General features: G+C 39.3%; 1 protein-coding gene across 1 annotated transcript in view; it reads left to right on the plus strand.

The window, feature by feature from the left end:
• Nucleotides 1-27,423, plus strand: part of sntg2 (syntrophin, gamma 2) — a 90,823-nt gene that overhangs the window by 31,694 nt on the left and 31,706 nt on the right. Inside the window, exons 9-12 of the mRNA XM_042500823.1 lie at nt 12,081-12,210; nt 16,794-16,832; nt 18,551-18,667; nt 26,875-26,946. Coding sequence (XP_042356757.1) covers nt 12,081-12,210; nt 16,794-16,832; nt 18,551-18,667; nt 26,875-26,946 — 358 coding nt within the window. The remainder of the gene's footprint in view (nt 1-12,080; nt 12,211-16,793; nt 16,833-18,550; nt 18,668-26,874; nt 26,947-27,423) is intronic.

Genomic DNA, 27,423 nt, shown 5'->3' on the forward strand with positions numbered 1-27,423 from the left:
AGCACGTTAATGCCAATATCTATGCACGGGCATAAACGGCTTAAAAGGTCAGCGCAGCAGTGAGGACCGCGCTCAGGAGGTGTGACTGTGAGAACACTGGTCCAACTTGTAAATGCATTTGATTATTATGCCTGTCCTTTTTGTATCGATTTTCATGGGTACAGTAGTTTCACTGTTGTTTTTCTTTGGAAGCTTTTTCAATCAGCTTTTTTTATTTCTAAACTGCTGGGCAGAAAAAAATTAACCTAAGAGGTGTACTGTTTTACAGAATTACAGATGGTGCAACTAACATTTGGTGATCATAACTTACAGATCTCATTTAGCTTGCTAATAACCCAGGCTGAATCATACACAGTTATTTCAGCTTACTCCTTTTTATGAAAAGAGAGGCAGCAGGAGCGCTTCTGGTGTCCCTCAAACCACCAGTGCTTACGGAATGGAATACTTAAAAAAAAAAACGGGATGAACTTGAAAACAAAAAAAAACTGTGGTGTAAAAGATCCAGGTCCAGACACTCAGCATGATTAGAAAAGCATAAAAGGCCTTTAATTCATGGAGCTTGAAACATTAAAAATACACCAATGCATATCGGCTTTCACTTTTTTAGGTTGTGCGTGTTGGTTTATTTGTAAAAAACAATCAGGTTTTTTGTTTGTTAGTCTTGAACAACAGTTTGCACCATGTCAAGCATTTCGCCTGTGTGACCAGCTATCCACTGTATATCACGATAACAAAGTCAGCTCATATATTACATCCCTTTAAAAACTTTGATATGATGCAAATAAAATTTCGTTATATTTGTGGTTTGCAGAACATACAATGCATACAGTTGTTTTCTTGTGACTGGGCTGCTCAGTCAGATGCACCAATCTCTCATCTCTTCACCAACGATATCACCTCACGTCCAAATATGGTCTCCTCTGGCTCCAAAAAAACAACATGGCGACAGCCAAAATGCCAAACTTGCCTCAGAACAGTAGTCAAATGACCAATGGGTGACCTCACAGTGGCTACGTACACTTCTGTCATACAGTCTATACTCATGACAGACACTAATTATAGTTGTTATAATCAAAGTCTGACAAAAAGAGATTAGCCCTTTAAAACTTGGGCAAAGTGGCTTGATTTCTTTTTAAAAAATTGAAAAAAAAAACAAATGAGCAGAGGAAGAAAGAAGAAAAGACCCAAGAATTTGCAAGAAATTAAAAAAAAAAAAAAACCACTGAAAATGACTAAAAAAAGGAAAAGTAAATTTGCTTAATAATAATTATAATTTTGAAAAATAAATTGAAATATGTAGTAATGATAATTATTAATATATGTTTACAGGGCGTTTTAAATCTACAAAATTTTGCAATTTTCGGGACAATTTTGCCATGTTTCTAATTGCTTTTTTTCCATAAATTTCTGAAAAAAAAAAAAAGCCAAACCAGTTGGCTCAAGGTTTAAATACAAGAAAAGTGACATTGATTTAGGCTTCAAAGGCTTAACACCTTTATATGATTGGCCAGGTTTATCATATGTAATACTTTCATAAGTCTTCTGTTTTTTAATTAACCTTATTTTTACATTTGGGTTTTAAAAATATACTGATAATTAAAGTTTAAGTGTGGAACAGTGTGTTTATGTTTGCAGTGTCTACGGATGGCTTAATTAAATCTTTTCTAATAGTTTGTTTAAATTGGAAGTGATTTATCTTAGTCAGTTTTCCTTATCATTTCTTGCTCTCTTGCTAAGCAGAAGTCTCTCACTCTTGAGGGTGTGTTCAGCTGCACAGTTCAAGAATTACAGGAACATAACGATAAAATAAATAATGGAACTCCACACTGCTGAGTTAATTACAAATGTTTATTAAACTTGTTTATTGGGCACCTCATTGGGACTTATCCAATTTTAAGCCATAGGCAGCTGCCCGTGATAAGGAAGAATGCCATCCTCTATACTGCAGGAGAATGTGAAAGCTTCAGCACTGCAGCTCCGGTTCAGCACTGTTTTTATGTGTCCCCTCAAAGCTGCTGAAACTTAAACCGACACTTACAGTCGATAGAGTACAAGAGAATAGAGCAGAGGGCTCCAATCAGATGATGGATCGTTGGTAATGACTGTAATTATGACTATAATTATAATAACATTCATCATAATTAGCATCATGGATAAATAGATCGACGTAGATATTGTATGACATAAAAACATCAAATGGGTTCATTGAAATAGGTACACTGAAAAATGTATCTTGGTGTGATTAGTTGATATACTTTTAAGTCAGTGCAGCAGTACAATGTATCACTGTAGAAAACATAAGGGCTAAAACAAAACTATTAAAACAAAAAAGGCAGTAAGTAAAGCTTGATTTGCTTTCTGTGGAGACCACATTTATAATACACTATGAAGGTATCAGCCAGGCTGATAATCTGTCAACTCCTAATTCTTACAGATTGTAAAATAATGAATTTAATAACATAATGCATTTCATTTATAGCTACTTTTAAAGCAGTCAAGGACACCTTACAATACAAAGTGAAAAAAAGCAGCAATGTATCAAAACATAACCAGGCAAATATCATAATTAGAAAAAGCAAGGTATAAAAAAATCACAGTGAAGTCATTATTAGTGCAAGTTTCTGTGTCTATCACCATTAGAGTCAAGATCAGACCAAATATGCCAGCTTAAAAAGGTGCGTGTCTGAGAGAATCAGCATGGCGTATGTCTGATGGGAGAGAGTTCCACAGATGGGGGGCAAAACAGCTTGAGGCTCTAGACCCTATGGTAGTCAGGCGGACAGATGGTGAAGAGAGTTGGACTGCAGTAGAGGATCTAAGAGTACTGGAGGGTGTGTGATATTAAGGAGTTCAGAAAAATACAAATGGGATAGATAATGAGGGACCTTAAAGGAGAGAAGCAGAACATTTGAAATCAGTGTGATATTTAACAGGATGCCAGTGAAATTGCTGAAGAACAGGAGTGATATGATAAATGGAGGAAGTTCTAGTAATGATACATGCAGCTGAATTTTGGACCAATTGAAGTTTTGAAGACGTGAGAGGAAGATCAAAGAGTCTCGAAGAATAGCAATAGGCAGTATGGGATGTCGAATTGAAAGCTTTTGATGTGCCATGGTCATGAGTTTCGGGTGGTGACCGAAAGAATGAGATATCATATACGAGCAGTGAAGTTAATTTTTTTTTTTGTGTAGGATGGCGGGGGCTCAGTCTTAGAGATGGGGTGAGGAGCTAAGACATCAGGAGTTGAGCTGCTACTGTTTTGTGTTGAAAGGGGCCAGCTGAGCTGATTCGGCCATCGGATCAGGATGCCTCCTGAGTGGCTCCCTCGCTGGAGGTGTTTTAGGCGTGTCAAACTGAAAGGAGGCCCCTCGGCAGAACACGCTAGAGGGGCTATATACCCTCTGAAAATTGCTTTGGGATCTCCCAAGAGGAGCTTGAAAGCATTGCTGGGGACAGGGACATGTGGAGTACTTTGCTCAGCCTGCAGCTGGGCAACCCAGTCCTGAAAAGCAGAGGTGGTGAAAGTGAAAGTAGGTGAAAGTATGTAGTCTGAGTAGCATTGCTGATTGTGATGAGTACCATAGAAGACAATGTACTGTCCATGATGACACCCAGACTCCTACGGCTCAGACATACTTCTCACATTGAATGTTAAGATCACATGGACAAACAGGGAGTACTGTTCATAGTACATTTCAGGGTTTGAGTCTGCCCGTCCTACAACTGTCTACCGATCTACGCCATCAGGTGGAAGTCAAACTCAGAGGACGCTTTGGGGTCTAGTCTGAATGTCTGCAGAATATCCAACTTTCAGCATCCACATGTCTAAAAAGGTCTGCGAGGGTCTGCTTTGGTTTGCATGATGTAAATAACATTATCTGCCAATGTCAACATCTGCAAATGTTCATGAGGGTCCGCAAAGACACCATGCGGATGTCCACGTGCAGAAATTTTTTTATAGCCACGTGGACTGTAGGCTGATCAAGCACATTGACTGTGCATGCTCTATTCTCTAGTCCCAAACACCAGTCCAGTCCAAACCTCATTAGTCAAGCCAGCCAAAGCTGCCAGACAGACATTTACTACAGACACAACAGCATCCTCTCAGTTTCACTTTCACCAGATGCAGGGGAAAGGTTGGTGGAGGACCTTTTTATACTATAAAAAGATACATGCTCCACTTTGTTACCTCCACCGTTCTGAAAAGTATTTCCAACCTCAACTCCTACGTTGTGAGGCAGCTGTGGCTGGCTTGACTGCAGTGGTTTGGACTAGACTGGGGTTTCAAACAAGAGATTGAAGAAAATTGCAGTTGGTTGCAGTTGGTTGATCACACAGTCAAACAGTTGCTATTCATCCGTAACATGGTCCACATCCCTGTCAGAGGAGTGCTCAGACGCCTCATTAAGGACTTCCTCTTCGCCCTCAGGCTTTATTTAGTTAAAGCAACAATCCTGTAATACTAATTCTGTCAAGTGTTAAGTCCAATCAACAGTTTAATGACTGCTTAGAGCGCAGTGAAATATTGAAGAAATGTATTGATGAGATTTGGAGCTTAGTCACACTAAACCTTAACAACCCAGTCCTGAATCAGGAATAGGAGAGTTCAGTCAAAGGAGGCCTGGAGGCAGAGATCACATCAATATCAGAGTTAGCTCTACAAAACATGGCTGACTGCGGTGTATCTGAATGAACAAATAAAGATGTTAACAGGGGTTTCAAAGTTATATATCAAAAGAACATGATGAGACTGTTTGGATAATTTATGATAAACCTTTCTGTTTAACTAGTACAGTTATGATCTGCAGCTATAGGAAATGTCATTTTCTTAATGAAAAATGCAAAATAATGTGCAAGAACACAAACTACAATGGAGGGTTGTTGTTGTTTTTATACCTTAAACACTGAACATTCTGCTGCCTTTTACATTTGCCAGAACACGATCCATTGTTTACATGACAGATGAGAGATGACAGTTGTGAGATTAGGAGAGAGGGAGATGGGTAGCCACATGAAACAAAGGACTTGGGCCGAACGCCAACTGGATTCATGGTTGGCACCTCAACTCCCAGGCCACTATTTTTTTTTTTTTTTTTTTATGAAATCGCGGAATATGCAGGGCATTTTCAAAATCAGCAGCACAGTTTGGAATTAACCTTTGCTGTCCAAACATTAGATCTGCAAAGGTGAGGTGAAGTGCTTCTTTATGCTGGCAAGGAAAATTTAATAAGTGCTAAAGTTATGTATCATTTAAGGTGAAATCAAATTCATTAAACCCTTTGCATTAATTTGGTTAATTTTTCTCTCATATTTGGTTTAATTAAAACAGTAAAAGTAAGAAACTCATGTTTTTTATCCTAAAACTCAATTTATTGATTGCATCTCATCTTAAAATGGAAATATGTGCCCAGCTACTTTTTCACAGTGGTAGATTGGCTACAGTCTTAGATTAGGGTGAAGCATGAAAACATTTAAGTAATGTATTGCCTCAAATAAGGCAGAGCAGGCTTTGGGCATTTTTGATGTTCTCTGGTGTTCTCTGATGTTTTTATTTTTGTTATGTCTTCATAAAGACCTGGTCACACCCAGGCCTTTAAACAGTCAAACTGTGCAAAAACAAAATTAATGAATTCCAGGAGTCAATCAGGGAAAGGCAAAATAAAGCAGTGTGAATTTTCACCATTGACCAATAGCAAGCTGTCTTCATAGTGCTGATCTTTGAGGGGCTTGACCATGGATGTAGGCCATAGACTGTAAAAATAATAGATGTAGCTACTGTGATGTCACCCACTAGTTTGCAGACTCTCGTTTTGAAATCTTGTGTCATTACAGCTTTGGTATATTTTTACCTCACGTAAGCATAGCGGGGGTAAGTGAGAGCCTTACAAAGGAACTTACAAAGTGACTAGTAAGTCACTATGTAAGTTTTATTTATTTATTTATTTATTTGTTTATTGTATTTTTTAAATAAATATATAGATTATGTCAGGCCAGCGTCTTTGTCAGTACATGTTATGTTTGTGGCGCTTTTCTAATTTTGGTAAATAAGCACATTTGCAGGCAGCTCCAACACAGAAGGCTGGAAGCTTCCCTAAAGTACCTTAAAGGGGAGGAAAATCATCAATTATTAAGAGTATCATCACTATTATAACATCTAGTTCCAGAGCAAAGCATGAGGAGCTACCATTAGTGTTGATGGGAAGGCATTGCTGACTCTCATCTAATGTTGATGCGGAGTCTGCAGACCATGTTGTTATTGTATCTCTAACACTGTACAATGTTTTAGTGATCCTTGCCAGCACATGTGCTCCCACTTGGGATGACATATAGTTTTTCTCCAAGTTTTTTTTCTCGATTACCCAATTAAATCCAGTCCAGGAAGGGAACTGGGGAGTTGTTCTTTTGTTCATGTTAAAAAAAAGGGAGTCTTAAAACAGGGCCACATGGATAGCTGACAGTGAAAAAGAAGAGAAAATACCTTGTTTCTCTCCTTTGCTCAGACTCTCCTGGCAGCACTAAGGTGTCAGACCAGCTCCTCAGTCTGACAGTCAAGCTCTCTCTGCCTTTTCTTTGAGCTGTCAAACGGATATTTTATTTGAAAGGGAAGGAAACTTGCAAATTAATAGTTTCTTATCTAACAGCGTGCAGACATTTGCATACAGCCGTCGCCATCCATTATAAGGAAATCAAATGAAATAATATGATATCAGACTTTTTATTTCAGCTGTGTTGTAAGTTCTCTATTCTTATCATGTGTGCAACATTCAGGAAGCTGTATTTGGCAATGGAAATCTAATGCCTCAGGCTCCCTCAGAATGCTCATTAAATATCTATAAAAAAAATCACCAAAGTAATAATCTAAATGTAAGACATAAAATAATGGAAGTTAAAATAAAGTCAAGTTTATTTAGTCAAAAATAACTGCTCCACAAATGAAAGTGAATGGCACAACAATAGCAAATAAATAAAAAGTAAAACATCAGTAGAAAAAAAAGGCACAAATAGAAGGCATAATGACAGCAATAAACAGCTATGGAAAAATACAATCATTATCATGTTATGTGCACAAATTTAAAACAAATGCAACTTATTAGATTTGTTTATGAATAATAAAGATTATACAATATTAAAACCACTAAGACTTACCAAAGCCAATTGAAAACTTGTGTTTTGTTAAAAAAAGGTGTCAGTGGCAGAGGAGATGCTGCCACCACAAAGGCAGTAATCATAAATGTGTGTATACAGTAATGAAAATGAATAAACTGAGTGTGAATGTTAATCCAAGTAGAAAGTAATAAAGAATGAATATGCTGCTCAGGAGGTGGAGCGGGTCCTCCACTAATCGGAAGATCGGTGGTTTGATATGTGTCTCCTCCAGGATGTTTTGAGGCGTTTACACCAGCAGGTTGTTTCGGTTCAGTTCGGTATGCATTTTTTTGCGATTCCATTGTGAAAAGTTGTGGATGGTACTTTGCACACTGGGCATCCGTCCTGCGAACCTTCAGTGTGGCACATTAGGGGCAGAGGAAATCTCTTTTCCTCCTTGGGATGGGGATGTTCTGTGTGGCCTGCATGTGAGTATTGCACACCGCTCATGGGTGTGTTCAGTTGTTTTCTCTCTGTCTGGCTCCCCTCTATCTATCCTCCTCTGGAGGAGTAGAGCACCTGAAAGCAATTAAGCATCAAGAAAGAAGATGAGGGACCTAAGGTGCCGGGAGTGGGAGAAATACACGCACGACAGCAGACAGCACAGCTTAGGGACTTTCTCATCTTTTTTTCCTCCCCAGTTGTTTTCCCCTGGCATGGGTTAGAATGTTTGGTTTTGTTAATTTAGTCTGGGCTGGAGAGCACTGTTTTTCTAGTTACCGGGTTTTTTTGATTTATTTAAGACTTGCTTTTAGGAAGATTAGAGGGATGATTTTCTTTTGAGATCTGAATAAACTTAAGCAGCATTTTCACAAACACGATTGCGAGATGACTGTGTTTCCAATGAGTGATGTTCTGTGACTTCTTCTCTCACAATAACATTCCAAGAAGCATGGCGATGGATGTTCAAACACATTAGCAGGTTTATTTCTATTGCAGCCAACGCACTAGCTGTCTTTATTTCCAATCAAAGGCCGCGTAGGCGTGATAAACGAGCGATAATAGAAAGGCGCTCCCCTTGTACGTGGGAGCAGCCACATATGAGGGATTTCTGGAAGGTGATAGTTCACAATTTCACAGAGGAATTGTGGAATCAAAACTCCTGGATGATCCGCTTAACTTTTGAAGAGTTATACGATGCAATAACAGCTCTTGTAGCGCCTGCTGTATCATGCCAGAGGGAGCCAGTTCCTACTGACACTCTTTGTTGTAAACCATGTGACCTGTAAGAGCAAATAAAAGGGTTGCCATTGAACTGAGCGAGGCTACTCAATTGAGTCTACAGACGGAGACTGGCAGCATCAGAGCCAAAGTACAGATTTTTAATTAACTTATTTTATGAGCTGCTGGCTTTAAAAAAAGAAAAATGATTGAAGTATTAACAATAATCAAAGAAGGGTGCAATCAAATCACGTGTGGGTGTTACCAACTGAGAAAGCTGCAGTGCCGTGCACACAGCAGCGCCGAGCTCTACTGGCAATGGGGCAGCAGTCTATAGCAATATAGTCTATAGTGCTTTAACTAACCGCTTGCACATGCTAATTTTGGTGGGAAAGGAATATTAGATAGGGCTTTCAAGGGTAGTGTGCATATTGCGAAAAGGTGAAAACATAAAACAAGAAAAGGAGCAAAGTTTTGGAGGAGCTCTTGATGCGAAAGCTGTCTTCAGTGCCATTTTGCTGCCTGATCAGTTTGATCAGTCATGGATTAAAAGTTGAACTTACATCTCTGCATTTTTGGCAGTAAATCAAAAGTGTTTCTGTCATTAATTATGCTGAACACAAACTGCCCCAAAGCCGGCCCATTTCCCCATCTCACTAATCACCGGACATGGCACATTTTCCCTCTCATTGGTATTTGCTCTGTAACTAACAGATGGAATCCTCCCAAAAACACTTCTCCCGCCCATATATTCTTCATATCATCCTGCATGTTGACCAGGTGATACATCTCCGGCCTGTCTCACTGGATTTATTCCTGCTCAGTCAGCGGGCAAGGCGCAATAGTTTGTACTGCAGGAAGCTGTGCAAATGTATGAAAGAATCTCCCAAGATCCCATCTCTCAGTGAGGATTTCAGTTCTGCTCAGTGACGGTGGAGAGGCTTTAGCAGCTTCTTCTGACAGGGTTCTGTTCTCCTGACATTGATCCGCCAGCTGTCTGTCACTTTGATTAATTTCTGCCTTTGGAGCTCTTGATTCATTGCACTTTGATCCCTTCTTCCATTTCCCCCATTACTGCATGCTCTCAAGGTTTGTGCATTAATTTAAAGGGATCTAACTGATATACTGCAGACTGTCTTACTGATGTCATTTCATCAGTCGCTCACTTCTGCAGAAATTGGTGAAAGAGAAAAAGAGATGTTTTGCAAGACAAAGCATTTAATTCTGAACCTCTATTAGTGATGCTTTATAGTTGTGCAACTCAAACTAATTTGGGTCGGGCACACTGACTTGTTTAATCAAAAAAACGACATTAAGTCCGGCAAAAATCACCCCCAGAGACCCACTGGTTCAGTACACAGGCAGCGGAACATAAGATTTTAACAAGCCTATTGCAGATACTGTATAAAAGTCATGCTCGCCAGAGGATTTGTTAGGAATGCTGACTTTGTAACATCTAACCTTGAGGAGCTGCTGTGTGTGTAAGTGAGGGAGAACTGTTTGGTTTAGGAGCTGTCTTACAGGATTTCCCTCTATACTGTGAATTTCCTTGTTCCATTGTTTCTGTGTGTATCAGCCTTCACCTCACATACCTCTAAAACATCTCCCCGCTTCTCATGCACACTATATAATGCTCAACATTTCTACAAACCTTTACACACTTCCCCTAATGTTGCAAATTCTCCACTTTATTAAATGGGATTGCATAACCATCACATAAAAGTGCTCCCATGTTTGATGACAACTATCTCTGAGGCTAAATGTATCAACAGTGTGAAAATGTGCTGGAGTGAAATGTCACAAAGTATCACATTTTGCTGATAAGTGTGATTTTCTTTCAGATGACCTCATCAGCGCGGCATCTTCCAAGAAATTTAATTGTGTCAGGGAAGCACTGCGCTTAACCTCAAGGCGCACTCCAAGGAGATGACAGAATCCAAAAAAATGTCCCCAAATGATACCAAATACAAGATAACTTCCATGTTAAAAATGAAAAAATACTAATTTCCTGAACTTCAGCTACATCTCTATGTCTGTTTGAATGTCATACATTGAGGGGGCTTTTTCATGTCTGTTTTTTTCCTGCTCTTGTAACAATGCAATGGTTTACTTAGAAACATTGGGTCCTGGCACTCATGTGAATGCCACGTATCACACACTACCCACTCCAACACTTGGGTTAGGTTATAGACCAAGTACAACCCATCTTGGTAACAGCAGACGAAATGGCAATGGCCCCCACACCAGGACAATGCACCATGGGACACCACAAAAACCGCTCTTGAATGATCTAAGGAATGTGAAAAAGAGCGACACCCTGGCCTCCAAATTCCCCAGATCCCAGTCTGATTGAGCATCCGTGGAACATGCAGGTACCGTACCTTGCAACCCACGTGACTCACAGTATCCGCCACCGATGACAGGACATACCAAGGTCCTGTGTCCATGCCTTGACAGGTCAGAGCCAAGTCCGATCCAGAGATGCCCCACCATGGATCGCATCAAATAGACACACACCACCCCTTAAACACTGATGCAGGCCAAGTATACCCTCTCATGGCAAGGGCAGTCCCAATTGCAGTGGCCCCTTTCAGCAGGACAATGCACCATGGAACACCACAAAATCACTGCCCTGGGATTGTCCAAAGTACATGATAAAGAGTGCAAGGTGTTGACCTTGCCCCCAAATTCCCCACATCCCAGTCCAATCGAGCATCCATGGGATGTGACGGTACCCTAGCAGTCCTGTGTCCATGCCTTGACAGGTCAGAGCCAAGTCTGATCCACATTGGGGTCTCTGACCTGGGTGTCCTGTGGTGTCTGGCACCAGGGCATTGGCAGTGGAGTCATGTGGATTGTAAGCTGGCCATGCTCTACGTCCCATAGATGCTCGATAGGAATGGGATCTGGGGACTTAGGAGGCCAAGTTTATGCCTTGAGCTCTTGTAACATTTCATGGAGCATACCTGAGCTGTTTTTTAGGTGTGGCATGGTGCATTGTCCTGTTGGAAGGCCACTCCCAGTGGGGAGTGCCATTGCCATGAGCAAGTGCACTTGGTTTTATTCAGTAATTGGTTGGGAGGTGCATTTCAAGTGGCAACAACATGGCATACCAGGACCCAAATTTTCCCAGCAGAACACTGTGTTACAAGGAGATCTGTGGTGGGGCCTCTGACCTGTTGAGGCATAGACACTTTTAGGAGGTGTCCTGTGGTGTCTGGTATCTGGTTGGTGGCAGAGTCATGTGGGTTTCAAGGTAGGGTACAAGCATGGATACTTGATCAGAATATGATGTGGGGAATTTGGAATTTCACTTTGAGGTCTGTCAAGTTTTTCCGGCCATTCCTAGACAGGGAACTGCCCTCAGGTACTACCGCTGCTGTGAAGAGTTGTGGTTACAATGGTTTGCTAAGGCGGGTGGTGCATGTCAAGTGGCATTCACATGAATGCCTGGAACCATGGTTTACCAGCATAACATTACATTGTAACAAGAAAATCAATGATATTCACTTTACCAGCCAGTGGTTTTTAGTGTTTGTTGTATGTTCTCTGGATGTTTATGAGCTCATGAAGTGGCTCTATAATTTGGTGTCAAAGGTCCATCAAGCTAATGAAAGAAGTTCTGCTGCATGTATTATATTATACATCTCACTGCTTAAAGTAACTTGACAGAAGTAACAAGCAGCTCAAGCTTCACTTTGCTTCACTGCAATATGTCTTTCAATCTTTCATACCACTCTCATCTTATTTTGACCTCTACCCTCCTCCAGGTCCAACTGTTTTGAAGTCTTCGCCTTGGATGGAGCCAGCACCAATATTCTTCAATTTTGCACTGCAGCAGAAAGCACTGACTGGCTCCAAGCAATATCTACAAATATCAATGACTTGACACAGGAGAATGTAAGTCCATCTCTAAACAGCTTCCCATGGGTCTTTCTTGAAAATGAAGGCGAAAAGAAAAACTTCAATTTTCACATATTTGTGATCATCCTAAAAATGTGAAAATGTGATTGAACTTTTATGACATCCAGGGAATAATGGGATATTCCCTTATTATTATCCCACAAGGGGAACATTTAGGTGTAATAACTGGCATAACATTGTATAATGTTGTAATTTTTTTGTCAGATTTTCATTTTTTTTTTACTTGTTCTTTATTTATGTGAGGAGGGTGCTGTCTGTATATATAACCTATATATTTAGATCCTGATAAAACAACAACAACAACGTGGTGTCGTGGTTAGCACTGTTGCCTCACAGCAAGAGGCAACACTGCTCCCCATGTCTGCGTGAGTTCTCTCCGGGGTCTCCGGCTTCCTCCCACGGTCCAAAGACATGCAGGCCAGGTTGATTGGTGACTCTAAACTGCCCTTAGGTGGTACTGTGAGCGTGTAAGGTTGTCTGTCTATATGTGTCGGCCCTGCGATAGTCTGGCGACCTGTCCAGGGTGTACCCCGCCTTCCGCCAGATGACAGCTGGGATTGGTTCCAGCCCCCCCCCTTACGAGGACAAGCAGTTGTGCCCAACGAAGCCTCTACTGGCGATGATAAATGGTGCAATTTTGGAGATTTTTAAACAAAACATGCCTATCAAACCCACTAGTGGGATTTGGGGTTGAGAGGGTATTTAAAAAATAACAGACAAAATACAACAATAGAAACTTGCTTGTCCCTCCCCTAAGCCAAAATAAAAACACCAAGGGGTTAAAAAATTATTTAACATGCTTCCCATGTTTTGCGCCTCCCCCCTCACAATTAACAGCTCCCTAGAGCATCTGGTATGTGATATCTGCTTGTATGTATGCCGGTATTTTAAGTCATCATAATGGCCAGAATATTGCTTTATGAAATTACTAAATTTTATCCACTTGCGATCTTTTAAAGTTGATAACATCATGTTAATAAGAAAACAGAGAAACATGTAATGAACAATGTTTTGCCCACAGTTCCTTTTGATTTTCCAGCCACAGCGACTACAGTGCGGCATGCTTTAATAGAGCCTCCCTGACAAGCACTCATTGAGTCGCAGTGGCACCTCTCCCCCTCTGCTGACAAAAAAAGAGCCTCTCTCATACCTAATTAATGACTGCAAAGTAGTCATTCGGCATGTGCACTTCTCTCTCTCTCTCTCTCTCTCTCTCTCTCTCTCTCTCTCTCTCATTTCCTCCTATTTCACTTTGATTATCGCACTGATGATGTGATGCATTTTCGGCGTGGATGCAGCCTCACTGTATGCCTGCGCTCGTCGATCGCACAGCTGCCTTTTTTTTTTTAAAAAGTGTGATTAATTCATGCCTGCATCAGCTAATTACGGACGTTGGAGCGTGATTGCTAAACGGCCAATCAGGATGTAATTGTGTGCCCGCTTTGAGAGAGAGTGGAACTTTTGTTTTAATGACCTTCAACCTTTAAATAGACCGTGAGACACCCTCGGGGTCCCTCATGTGTTTTTAACGTGGATGAGTGTCATGTGGCAGGCTGCAGGACTGCTCCATGCTGGTTTGATGTTCCTTCACAGACACTGACAGAAAGTTGGGCAGCTTGTTAGTGCCTAATTACATAAGGATTTCAGGTGACGCCTCGCCTTCAGTTTGTAACTGAAGCGAGGCGAGACAGGAGCGCAGGAGAGCATGCTGAGTGTGATATGCTGACACAGCAGGGGTCCATTCAGTCTGAGAATGTTTTCGCTACGCTTTGCAACATTTTTCATCATCATCACCCACAAGAAACACATTGAGATACACCAGAGGTAAATGTTGTTTCCGAGACTCTAACTTAATACTTTCCTGCAGCCTCAAGCTGGTTTTCACATTGCAATTTAACGTGTGACATCCTGTTGTTGAATCAAACATGACATTGCAAAATATCTCCTAAAGTTTAATGTTTTTCTGCTGACTGTGAACCTTCAAAACATAACTCATATATTCATAAACATTCATAGACTCACTCTATTATGTATGTACAATGTATATATATACACTGTGTTTGACCATTATCATGCATCAATTTAGTGAGCCTCATTTATGAAATGTGAGTATAACTGAGTAGATTTGCACCCTTAAAAACAACAACACCACGGGAAACTGGTATTTGATCTTAGGCACATGTGTATATTCATGAATAAAAATCAGTTGTAAACTGGGCGTGCACTCCTGCTGATCAGTAAATATGATATAAAGAGGTGGAATTTACTCTGAATAGGTGCATTCTGTCCACCTGTGGGTAAGCCCCAAACAAAGGACCAACATGTCTACATGTCAACGACCTGACATGACGCTTATACTTTATACTTAATTTATCCTGCACATCTCACTTTTTGATTAATTTTTTTTTTGTTACGTCTATATACAGTAGACATACCACACACACACAGACACGCACATGCGCGCGTGCGCGCACACACACACACACACACACACACACACACACACACACAAAACAAAATGTTCTTGCTCTTTTTTATTGGTGCATCTATTTTTTTATCCAATGGATTGCTGTTGATTTGAATATAATTATTTGATTTTTTTTCTTGTATTTATTTATATCATCATTTAATTGTATTATGAGGCTTTGGCAATATTGTTTTCCAAACATTCATGCCAATAAAGCAAATTGAATTGAAAGAGAGAGAGAGAGAGAGAGAGCGAGAGAGAGAGAAACACTTTTCCGACACTGAGATTGAAGTTATTTTGGGTGAAATGGAGTTCAGAAAAAATATTTTCTTTTCTTTTATGAAACTGTCGGGAACTGTCTGGTGCTTAAATGGCACTTTGGCAGGAGTTTTATTGGACTTCATCAAGAGGAAAAGAGAGAGAGAGGAGTGTGAGAAGGGGAAGTGCATGTGGACCAGGGGAGGGAGAGAGAGTGCATGTGAGAGAGGGACAGAAAATGAGAGAAAGAGAAAGGAGGTGCAAGGTGACTTGGTTGGCAGTGTTTGCCTCTCTTTTTCCCCTCCCCAGCAGTGGGAGAGATGTAAATCACGTGAGTGGTGATCAACACCTGTGCGTTGCATCGTTGTGGATCACTGTGCATACTAGACGCACTGAGAGGCGGAGCCTGCTCTGCCAAATCTGTCATGCAAAAGATGACAGACTGACAGAAGTAAGAGAGGAAGTGGTACAAGGGAACACGCTATCCCTTAGCTTATAAAATAAATATTTTTTTATATTAAAACATGTATTACAATGTATAAAAATGAAGGCTGTCAAACAATAAATATTTTTAAATTGTAGTTTATGCAGAATTTCAACAGTTAATCGCGATAAATCTCAGTTTTTAATCACATTTTCATTTTTATTTATTTTGGACTGAAAAGAGTTTTGAAGTCCATTTTGACAAGGTTAAGCAATTCTTACCAGACTGTGTTGTTTTGGAATCAAAAGACAGCAAAGAACTGCATGGGACCTGCATCAAGTGGGCATGTCTGTAAAGAGGACACGCATGGGTACCCAAAAAACTCATTTGCATTCAGATATATGGAGGTCAGAGGTCAAGGGACCCTTGTTAAATTTTCCATGCTGTTTTTTCCATCGCCAAAAATGATCCTAACTTTGGAGCATTATCCTGCCCCCTACCTGAGATGCTAGCATGGCATGGGTGATACCACTGGATCTATCAGATCTTCTGGTGTAATATGATATCAGAATCATCACTCTTTCAAACTCAGCCTGGTACTGCCTCCTAAAGAAGGGAATGTTTGCTGGGATTTAACAAAATTAAAATCAGTTTTGTATTAACATGTATCAATGTATTAACACTGACAGCCCTAATAGAAAAATGTATAGTAGGTCTACTTTAAGACTTGAAATTTGGGTTTTTAATCAAGCTTGGGCCCTAAAGTGAATATAACAATTCAGAAAAATGTAATTTTTAATAATGACAACCAGTATTTATTCCTTATTGACACAAGCACTAAACTAGGTCAGAAGTAGGTGCAGACTTTGTTTGTACCTATGAAAACATCAGAGCTACTAACAGATTGATGAATGCTGAAAAATGTGAATTTCCTTCTGTGAAGGTTTACATTTACACATTGTGCTCACATTCTTTTTCTTTATTAATACAAGCTATTATATTAAAAGTGTTTGAGCTTTATCAAATGGTATGGACGACAAGAATTTAATAAGAAATTGTGAATTTCGTTATGACACATTTCATATCTAGATGAAAATAATGTTGGTTGCCTAGCCAGAACTTAAGAGGTTAGCAGAGCTATTTGACATATGATATGCACTTATATCTATCAGTGTTTGACAGAACAATTAAAAACTGTTATATCTGTATGCATTAAGCTTGTTATTGTCCTACAGATTTAATCAAGGTGCAGCAAAAAATACATAAATAGGGTGAGGTGTATGATGTGTGTTATGATGTCTCAACATTTCATTCCCAGGTGTTCAAAGGATCAGGATACATTGATGTAATAATATTTTTAACAGCTTTTTGTAATTGTTTAACTGACTGTTATTTTTATATCTCTTACAGATAAAGATCATCAACAAATTCTGCTCTTCAGATGATCAGGTATGCTGACAATGTCCAAACACAGGCTCTAATTTGATGTAGCGGTACATATAGCACACTACATTTAATTTTGTAACCTAGACACATAATTGCAGCACAAAAGTCTCATTAGATTACTGTTGATAGTTCCAAGTATATCTTTATATATTATCATATGAAAATAATTTAATATATAATATAAATATCATCTTATATGAAAAGCTGTGAGAGGCCACTATCAAAACTTTCCTTAAAACTATTAGAGACTTAAAGGTGCACTATGTTTACATGCTAAATAATAATCACACATTTTTTCTCCCTAATGGACTTAATGTTTAAATGACAATTAACAATCATAAAGTATACACACTCAATTTGTCATGCTGACAGAGCACACTGGTAACACAAAGTGAAGGGGCTACTTTTACCTTCTGAAACCTGGATCGACATCACTTTTCTTGTGCTGCATTTATTTGCCTTTCACAAGCACTTAAACCTCGGAAACCTTAACAAACTGGCTGGATTTGTTTTTAGAAAACATTGGGGTGGGGGGAGAAAGTGAACAAGTTTACAAGAAATGTTCTGCAAAAAGAAAGATGTGGAAAATAAGAACATCCTCAAAAAAAAAAGGGAAAAAAGTTGAGTGCAAATTATATCTTTAAAAATATGTTACAAAAAATGAAGACATTTATTATTTGATTTAATTTTTTGCTTTTTTCAGCTTTTTAAATTTAAAGTCAATCACAACAACCTGGATTCATGTGGAAAAACCATACATTTGTCAGATTAAATGGCATTTAAAGTAAGTCAGAATAACCTGAATATCACATTAAAAAACATCAGTTTGTGACATTAAACAAAATCAAAAGTTAATCAAAACAACTTGAATATAATGTACAGCATGTGCATGTTGCATAAAAAGACATCTAGTGTACAGTACAGAACCTAAATACCATGTGTATCATAAAACAAAGCATAAGGTAGGAAACCATCATAGAGTCATCCCATGAGAAAGAAGAAACATCAACAGGTTTTTGGATATGCGCAGATGCCATGTAAACATCTTAGTAGGAATATTGTCTTTTTGGGAATAATAGCAAAAGGATTATTTTGTGCATGTAAAAATAGTCAGTGATGGTCCAAAAGTGGCATTTCATTTGTCTCTCCAGATGTAGAGATTTGGTGGAGATCCCTGTTCAGGCTCTTCACTTACAGCTTTGCAGCCTCTTTTGTAGGAAATGCTACACAGATGTACAGAATCTCATCATCTGCATACGACCGCAACTGTCTTGCCAGCTTTGGAATCACACATAGGCCAATAAACAGCATGGAAATATTTTGAAAACACTTATTCATCGTTGAGATGCTCAGAAAGAGCATGTAGAAATGTATGTGCATTATTCATCACAAGGTTCAGTGTAGATACAGAGTAGGAGAAGCATACAGTACAGATATGCTGCTCAGAGGAACACAGGGAAACACATCAAGTCATCTGAGGAAGATAAAAGGTAAATCGTTGCATTGCAGCTGTGACCGCAGCTCCACTGCACAGTGGTGTATCTTTTAGATGTATCTCATCAGAGATACCTCACTGTAGTTCTTCAACTCATCCCCTCTGACTCTGCACATTTCGCTTTTCTTTTCTGTTGATTGAGCAAGTACAGATGTCTATTGTGTATTTGTGTCACTTTTTAAAAAAAATCAACCTTGTTTCAATGTCATCCTCTTGATCTCCTTAGATTGTTCATATGGCCTGGGCATGTGAAAGCCCAGAGGGTAGCACTGCTGGTAAAACTTCAGCATTCAAGTTCCTGGCACTGAGAGGACCATATTTTTATATCTTCAGAAGTCCCCCGGTAAGTGGTGTTTAATTATTTTCTGATTTGATTTAGTTTTAATTTCTCTTTCAGATCTCTGTAAAACTTTTTTTAAACTTTCAAACTTAGTGTTAAGCTCATTTAAAATCAAAAATCTGAAGCTTATCTCAATAGGCCGCATGACTCACACCTAAACAGCTGCAAATGACTCATTCCTGCCATGGATTCAGCTCGGCATAATGGGGCCGTTTTGAAATGATTTTTCCATGTAGTAAGTGTGATGATTTAATGCCACTGCTCACCGTTCTGTGATGGTCATGGTCTGTGGTTTTGAAAAAAGTTGGCAGCATTTGTAAAACACTGTATGCATCAGTTATTATTGAATATCATACGACAGGCATACTGTAACAGACTATACACTATTATTGTCTTAATTTTTACAATAAGATATTAATTGCAACTGTCCAACATGTGACACAGAGGATACATTAAATCACCATTTAAGCAGGATTTGATGTTTGCCTCATCTGAGGTGTAAGTATGAAATGCCTTCAAACATTGCAGGTTTTTATTTCAGTTAACTTCTCTCGATATGTAATCGTGTTAAATGATCACGATAACAATACTGACTAAATAATTGTAATTATTTTTTTTTCCGTAATTGAACAGCCCTATTTTTATTGTAAAACAATCTGATAGTTTCAGCCAGTCTTTATATTGTGTTTCATATTCATTCTGTCCTTACTTACTCCAAACAGCGTTCTTTCTTGCAACAATGGTGACACATTACAGCACGTGCAAGAGCAGCTCGTCATCAAAGTACCCACAGTCACAGTAATTAATGCCCTTAAGCACTTCATAGCTTTAATAATTAACTGTGGTTACAGCACATGTATAATACATTTAATGAGTTTTTGTAAAAAGCATAATGAGTTTTTGCACTTTTCACCAATAGTCATGTTTTTGCCGGCGGTCTCTGAAAGACTGTATTACATATCCAATATATCCTTATATATTTAATATATCCTTACATCTGATTGGCATTTGGCCAAAATCATGTTCAGTGAGGACCTCTCAATTTGTACTCCTGCCAGGGGTGAAAAAGCCTCTCAGCCTGCAGGTTTCGTACTATAAGATACTTAATATCTCCACTGACAGTGACTTTAATGAAATCCGTTTAAGGTTAACTTGTCAGACGACCTCTGAGACACAGTATGTTACCTAAATTAAATCTTTTCTGCATTGTTAAAAATGAATGACCAGATCAGATGTGCAATGAAACTAAAACTTTACTGCATAATTTCTAAAATGTTTCCTGTCTCCGGGCAGTCAGAGAGAATCCAAAGAGGCACTGGCCATTAGATGATATTTAATGCAGGTCCAGTATCAGCTTAAAATGTTTCCGCCCGACTGCCAGGGCCGCTGAACAAAGGACTGTGGCCTTTTCTGCTGTGTTTGTGGCGATATGACATAAGCTGTGTTCTCCCATCGGTATAAAAAGCACCGTAGTCCAAAATGGGCCTCTTTCATCTTCCTAGTTCATTTGGCGAGTGTTTCTGCAGGTTAATCATGTTTACTCTCTGGATGCTGCGATTAACGGTGCCAAGGTGAGGTGTGCACCGTTTGAGTTGTTGAGTCTCTGCTGGCCTGTCCTCCTGTTTGGAGAGCTTTTGTCATACTTTAACACTGTTTGACAAGCTGCTGAGGCTCACCTCTTTCGGTTTTGAAGGTTCCCATTGCGACTTCTGTGTGCCAGTTTTTTACTCTTTTTACATTTTAAAAGGTTTTCAATCATGTTCTAAGCTGCACATTAAGGGCAGACTGAAGCCTTTCTGTTTGAGGCCTTGTCTCCTATCACCCTTTGTGAGGTCCTATAAATAGGACTCAATATTGTTTCTCAATGCCTCTAAGGTATCAACCCAAATAAAGAGATAAAGTTCATGAATAAATTGATGAGTAGCTGAGAGGGGGTAGGAAATGATAAGTGTGTACTTCCTCCTACTCCTCCACAAAACATTTAATTTTTATTGTTTATTATTAAGATTTAAATTTAAAAATTGTAATTCAAATTTCACTCTAATCTTAAATTATTTTGAAATTCTATTCAATTTTTTATGTATAGGTTATCACCCATTTCAGTTGTTGTTATTGCACTTTGCTTTCATATTTTTTGTTTTGTTTTGTTTGTTTTACATGTTTGATATAAAAATCAATCAGTCAATCATTTAGTCAACGAGTCAATCAACAAGCCAGTCAGTTAGTCAGTCTATAAGTCAATAAGTGAATCAGTCAGTTAGTACACCAATGATCCATCCATCCATCCATCCATCCATCCATCCATCCATCTGTCCATCCATAGAAAAAAATGACTGTTTTTGAATCCAGATGATCACCATAAAAGTTCTTCAATCTAATGTAATGTGTCATTGGCCCATTTCTGCAGCACCTACAACCCGTACGGTCCTTAGTGTGGTCAAGTCAAGTGCAGTGTATTTGGCTGTTCAGCGTGTTGAGATGTCACCAAAATGTACAAGTGTGACTGTACTACGCGCATTTTGGCCTTTTACTTTTGGGCTGGAGCCTATCTCAGTTGACACTGTGTGAGAGACAGGGTACATTTTGGACAAGTCACCATACTATCATGGGTAAACCCACTAGAATATGCTATAGACTGCCCTCCTGTTGCCAGTAGAGCAGAGCTGCTGCACGGCTCTGCAGCAGACAAGTATGCCTTTTTGAGTGTAGGTGATTTTTATTTGGTATGTCACATCTCTGTCAGGTAAACAATCAAAAGCAGCATGTGAGAACTTAACAGTGGTTACTTCTCTTTATATATCTTTCACTTATTCAGTCGCTTTCAAGCTCAGTGCGGACTCATTTGGATCGGTGTGTGAGCCCTGCTTAGGTAGAGATAGAGGGTATTCAGCGTGGCATTGCATCTTGCTGGTTAAGGGGCTAAAATTAGTGCATTCACCTGGGTGATGTGTTCCCATCAGTGCCAATCAGAGCCGAAGGCGATAAATACTGGTGACTACTGCAGAGTCATTTGACCCGGGTGTGAATGTCACTTGTACATTTTCCCATTGCCTTAAAAAGCCAGATGTTAGCGGATGTTCGTTGGTTTTTTGTGAGAAAGAGGCTTTAGAGAAAGACAACTATTCCATGCTCACTTTCACACCAACGGCCAACTTAGAGTGACCAGTTAATCTCACCTGCATGAGGAGGCTGGAGGACATGGAGAACTCAAGCCGACTTGGGGAGAACATGCACACTTCGTACAGAAGGGCCAAACTGGCTGGTGGGTTCGAATCCGGAACCCCCTTGCTGTGAGGCAATAGTGTTACAGATGCAGCCTCTAAAAACAGTAATGTTGGCCAAGGACGCTGGCATCATAGTGGAGTGGAAGAGCTAGAGATACATCATAGTCTGGGTTCTGTGACACAGAGCTAAGAGGGTCGGCCAGCTGTTTCTCAGCCAGCAGACCATTTCCTCTGAGGAATTTTGCCAACCGTGCCCTTTGACACGTCACTGACATCAACGATATGAGAGAAATAATGTGCTGTAACTCGTCGGGATAGTGTGGATGCTTGATGCAACTCTTGTATCCTTAAGTGACATAGTTTGACTTAGATTGTGTCTGCTTTGAACCGACATATTCTCTAACACTGGCTCACAGATCACATCCTTTCTCCCCCTGCAGAATAAAACAGCTGTCAGTACAGAAAATATTGGCAATTCCCTCTCTACGCTTTTTTGCGGCATTTGAGAATCGAGATGGGAACTCCAACTGTTTGTTTCCATGGCAGGGACAAGAGTTTGGCCCTGTTCGAGCAGAGACTCTCAAACTGAGCTTGTTGATACCATCAAACAGGTCTGTGTGGAGGCGAACTGCCTTTTATTCTGCTCGGGGCATCACCACAGCAAAGAAAAACTGTCAATGTTGGTGATTTTTCAACAGCATTGTGGGTGATGCCTGTGTTTTCTCCAGCATCCTTGGTTATCAGTGCTCTGGAGAAAAGTTTCCAACTTTTTGTTGGATTTAAATGACCATTTGTTCCAAAATCTTAGTAATGTTCTTTAATGTTCACATTTAGTTGTAAATAATCTGCTTTGATGCACATTTCTTTTTCAAAACCAGCATAAACATCTCTACATAGACACCTTTTAACATAAAAGAATGGTGTAATGGGCCATTATGTGTTTCAAATGTTTTCTTATTTTCAGAAAAAATGTCTCTCATGTCTCTCTTAAGATGAACATGCCACAGGCTTAGAATTTTTTTTTTGTATGCCTTCGGCTAAGGCTATTGCCAGCATGCTTTTAGGCTGTCTGTCAGTCCATCCATCCATCCCATTCTTGTAAAAGGCACCTAGATGGGATTTCTTTGAATTTGACACAAGCATCTTATCTTCTAATCAACTTAGCTTATTCAATTTTGGTGGTCAAAGGTGAAGGTCAGTGTCACTGAATGTTTTTCCTTCTCATTCTTATCTCATTCGATATCGTAAAAACCCCTTGAAGGAATTTCTCAGAATTTCACACAAATGTCTTCTCGGACTCAAGAATGAAATGATTACATTTTGGTCTTCAAAGGTCAAGGTCACTGTGAACTTGTATCCGTCTCATCCATGTAAATGTGATATTTTAGGACCACGCTATGGGAATTTCTTCAAATTCGGCAAAAGCATTTGCTTGAACCCAGTGTTGAACTGTTTAAATTTTGGTGGTCGAAGATCAAGGTCAGTGTGACCTTGCATCCATCTCATTGTCCTGAACGTGATATCTCAAGAACACATTGAGGGAATTTATTCAAATTTGACACAAACATCCACTTGGACTTGGAGAATAAACTGACTGGATTTTGATGGTCAAAGGTCAAGGTCAACATGACCTTAGAAACATGTTTTCGGCCATAACTCAAGAATTCTTACACTAATTATGACAAAACTTCACACAAGTGTCTAATAAGATATAAAGATAAAGTAAAGGCCTTTTTGTATATAAAAGGTCAACTTCACTGTTACATCACAATATTCTGTATAAAACAAAATTACTCTACGTCATAACTCAGGAGCAGTAAGGGTCACTGAATTGGTGTCCGCCTTTAAACTAAGATGATTGTTGAGATCTTCTCTGCTGCCGAGGGGAATTTGTGTGTTCAGCATCCATGTTTTTACAGACATGGATGTAAACTTGACTGGTTTGCGGATGCATACAATCGCAGGGCTGTTATTCTAGTTCTCATGCCGAGACTTAACTCTGAAGTTGAAAATAAACTATAAAAAAGTGGGTTTTTTTGCCTTTGGCTTTAACAAAAAGAACATAGCTAAAGCCTGGAAGCACATGAGAGCAGCAGTGGTCTGTATGCAGAGCAGTTAGAGAAATGAAATGTATTGTTTTACTTGACACAAACCAATCAAACGGGACCAACAAATCATGTCGACGAGGTGTTGCTGAGAGAAGTCATCAGCCATAATTCTAACAGGCTGCATTAAAGCTAATGGATGTATTGTGGAGTCATTGAAATGATGCTTCCATGAACTGAAAGCATTATGCAGCTGGTGGCTTGTGAAATGCCAGACCTGTCCTCAGGCTTTTGTTGAAATATGGCAGTAGCCAATATCCCTGAGGTAGAGAGGAGGACCTGAATATGTAGCAGGGTAGCATTAGTGCATGTGCTTTAATGAAACACGCCCTGGAAAACAAAATCTACTGAGAAGCCTCTTGTCTGTCTCAGTTAGCGTGTGTGCTGTGTAGAAAATGTGCTCAGTGTAGCATGCTTCAGACTTTTTAGCATAGTTATTCATTTAAACCCAAGGGTATTTGAAGCACCACTCTAATAATTCTCCCATACCACAGCTAGATGTGGTTATCCATGCTAGAGACCTGGGTTTTAAAAGGTTAACCTAGGGACTGTGGAAGCTATGTTCATCCTGTAAAACCTGCATCACTAAATTTTACATGCAAAAACTCCAAAGATAAAAAACAAAAGTGATTAAAAAAAGAATTGTTTTTCTTATTCTATAATTTCTCAAGAGACTGGCAGGATGAAGGTTTGAATGTGGAAACTGAGAGGAAATTTTAAATAATCATTTTTACTGATATATAATTAATGTAAAGTAATGTTCTTGCAGTTTTTAAAGGAATGCTTCCCTCTACAAAATAATCATTTGTGTTTCAGTTACTCACCCTACATTACATTGGATTTTCGAAGAAACTTTCTCACATACCTCCACAGTGAAACAAAGAGTTCAAAACATAGTAAATGGGGACCATGTGTGACAACAACAAAACTATATTAAAACATCTGTTTACAAACTCATGCAACTTGTGCAGTACAAATCATGACTTATTTATCCAGTCGTATCCTCAGCACTTCCCATAACTTTGGCTAAAATCTCATTTAAAACACTTTCACATTGCCACTCACTCATCAGAAGAGTAGAACCTGGGCACGCGTGTGTGTTCAAACTCTGCTTGTGCATCCCACTGAAATCCCACCTCTGACTGGATAACTGAGACTAGGGCTGCAACTAATGATTATTTTGATAATCGATTAATTGGTCGATTATTTTTTAGATTAATTGACGAATCGGATTAAAAAAAATAAAAACAGAAATAATTATAAAAAAGCAGTTTTTTTCTCCCATCACTTTCATTCACACATTCACTTCCAAAAATAGATTATCATTGACAACAATGCAAAAAGTGCAGTGCATTAACAGGTGGTTGCTTGACATCCCTGAGCTGTCAAAATAATATTAAATTATAAATAATAACTACAAAATCGAACATTAAACAATTCAAAAACTAAATGTTGACAGCTTTTTTAACATACCATTACGTTTCCTAACTTTAAAACTGAACATACATGTTTTTTTTGTCGAGACTTACCCTGTGATGACTCCTCCTCCTCCTCCTCATAGATGACTTCAACATGCTTTTATTTTAGATGCTGCATCATAACTGTCCTGCTTGCGTGCCATGCCGTGTAACTTTTGCATGTTATGAAGCTAGCACACTTCCTTTTTTTGCATAAGGTGAAGTGCTCCGAAACTTTTGAAACTTTGGTACGAAATGTTCTCTCTGCCTCCGCCATGCCTCTTTAAAACACCAGCTTCTCACGTCTGCATGTGACGTAAACAGTCCCCTGTAACAACAAGTGACGTAATAATTGCGGGACACAACGAATCGATAATTTTATTCGTTGCCCACAACACACAACACATTTAATAATTGATTATAATCAATTTTATCGATTTGTTGTTGCAGCCTTACATGAGTCATAGACTGTATAGAATAACGTATGCAGTCACCCATTGGCTTGTGAACTCCAATTTTTAAACCTCAGGTTTTGTGTTTTTGCCTTCACCATCTTGCTTTTTAGGAGCCAGAGATGACCATATTTTGATGAGAGGGAGGAAATAAACCTCACAAACCATGTTTTTAGTGTGTCTTCCATACCCAAAATATCTGTATATGCTTTCTTCCATTCTAATTTTTTAGATATATTTTAGCTTAAATGAGTTAAGCTCCCATTTTTCTGCTGGTTTTACATTCAACATTCAACTCGCCAACTGACTTCCCTCATAGTCATTTTGATTTGTCACAGCAGGAAAAGCATATGTGTTACTAAAACTGCAACATCAACAATGGCTCGTTCTAAGTGTCCCACTAAGCTGTAACAATGAGCCTAAAACTGAATCAGCTAAATGGAATTCATTATTATATACACCTGTGCTCTTCCAGCTGTGACAAATGTCTTCTGGATTCTTATTGTTGTTGTATCATTGCAAATGTCAAAGTGATTTTGACTGACTGATTTGTATTTTCTCACTTCTGAAACCTGGAAGTAACAGTTTAACGTGGCTCTCTATGGTAAAGAACAAAAAAAGCAATATCAGAGCTTTAAATGAGCATCTCTCTCTCCTTAAGCATCTTCTCTTGTGCTGGTTGTTGTGTTCCTGCAGCACTCTGTCTGTACATTTCTGTACATGCTACACCATTGGGACACCAAAGTCTTTGTGCAAAAGCCAAGCGTTACTTTCTTGATGTATGTTTTCTACCTGAGCAAAGAGCAACAGGATAAATCCATTTCACTCGCCGGCTCTGGCAGTCATCCAAGCGCTCACACAACTACCTGCCCGGCTTTTAATTTGCATTTAGCATTTGGATAAGGAGGTGCTGCTAACAAGTGTTTTGATGTGCTGCCTCTTCATCTCTCTTCCTTGATGTTTATTTCTCAGATCAGTGCGGCTGACTGGGGACAAGCTGAAACAACATATAACCTCTATGAGGTTCTTTTCAAGGTCCACAAGGTATGTTAAGAGCAGAGCAGGCTGCTGTGATGCGCATCAGGGCTGTTCAAAATTTGATCACTGCAGCTTTCATCCTGCTATAGATGGATGCCTTTTCTCTTATTTTTTTTTGACAGATAGGGAGCCTACAAGGTTTATATTTCTGATCCACAAACCAAGAAATGTACTCATTCAAAGTGTGACATTTAAAGGGATAGTTCAAATTTTGTGTTAGAATCAGTCAGAATGCCCCAATTTGGAGGAGCAGGCAGGAGTCTGTCACTAAAGCTAAGCAATGTACTTTTTTGGTTAGGGCCATTAATATAGCATATTTTCACTTCCTAAAAAGCAACTATCCTAATAAAGATCAGTATCATTGTTTATGCTATATCAAGAGTATGTTTCGATTTTTCCTTTCCGTCAGACATTCTGTTACAACAGGGAGGCTATTAATGGTTTCATTTCCCCATCAATGTTCTTGTCAAAGCAACCAGAAAC

The sequence above is a fragment of the Plectropomus leopardus genome, chromosome 14 (genome assembly GCF_008729295.1).
Source record: "Plectropomus leopardus isolate mb chromosome 14, YSFRI_Pleo_2.0, whole genome shotgun sequence".
Lineage (NCBI taxonomy): Eukaryota > Metazoa > Chordata > Actinopteri > Perciformes > Serranidae > Plectropomus > Plectropomus leopardus.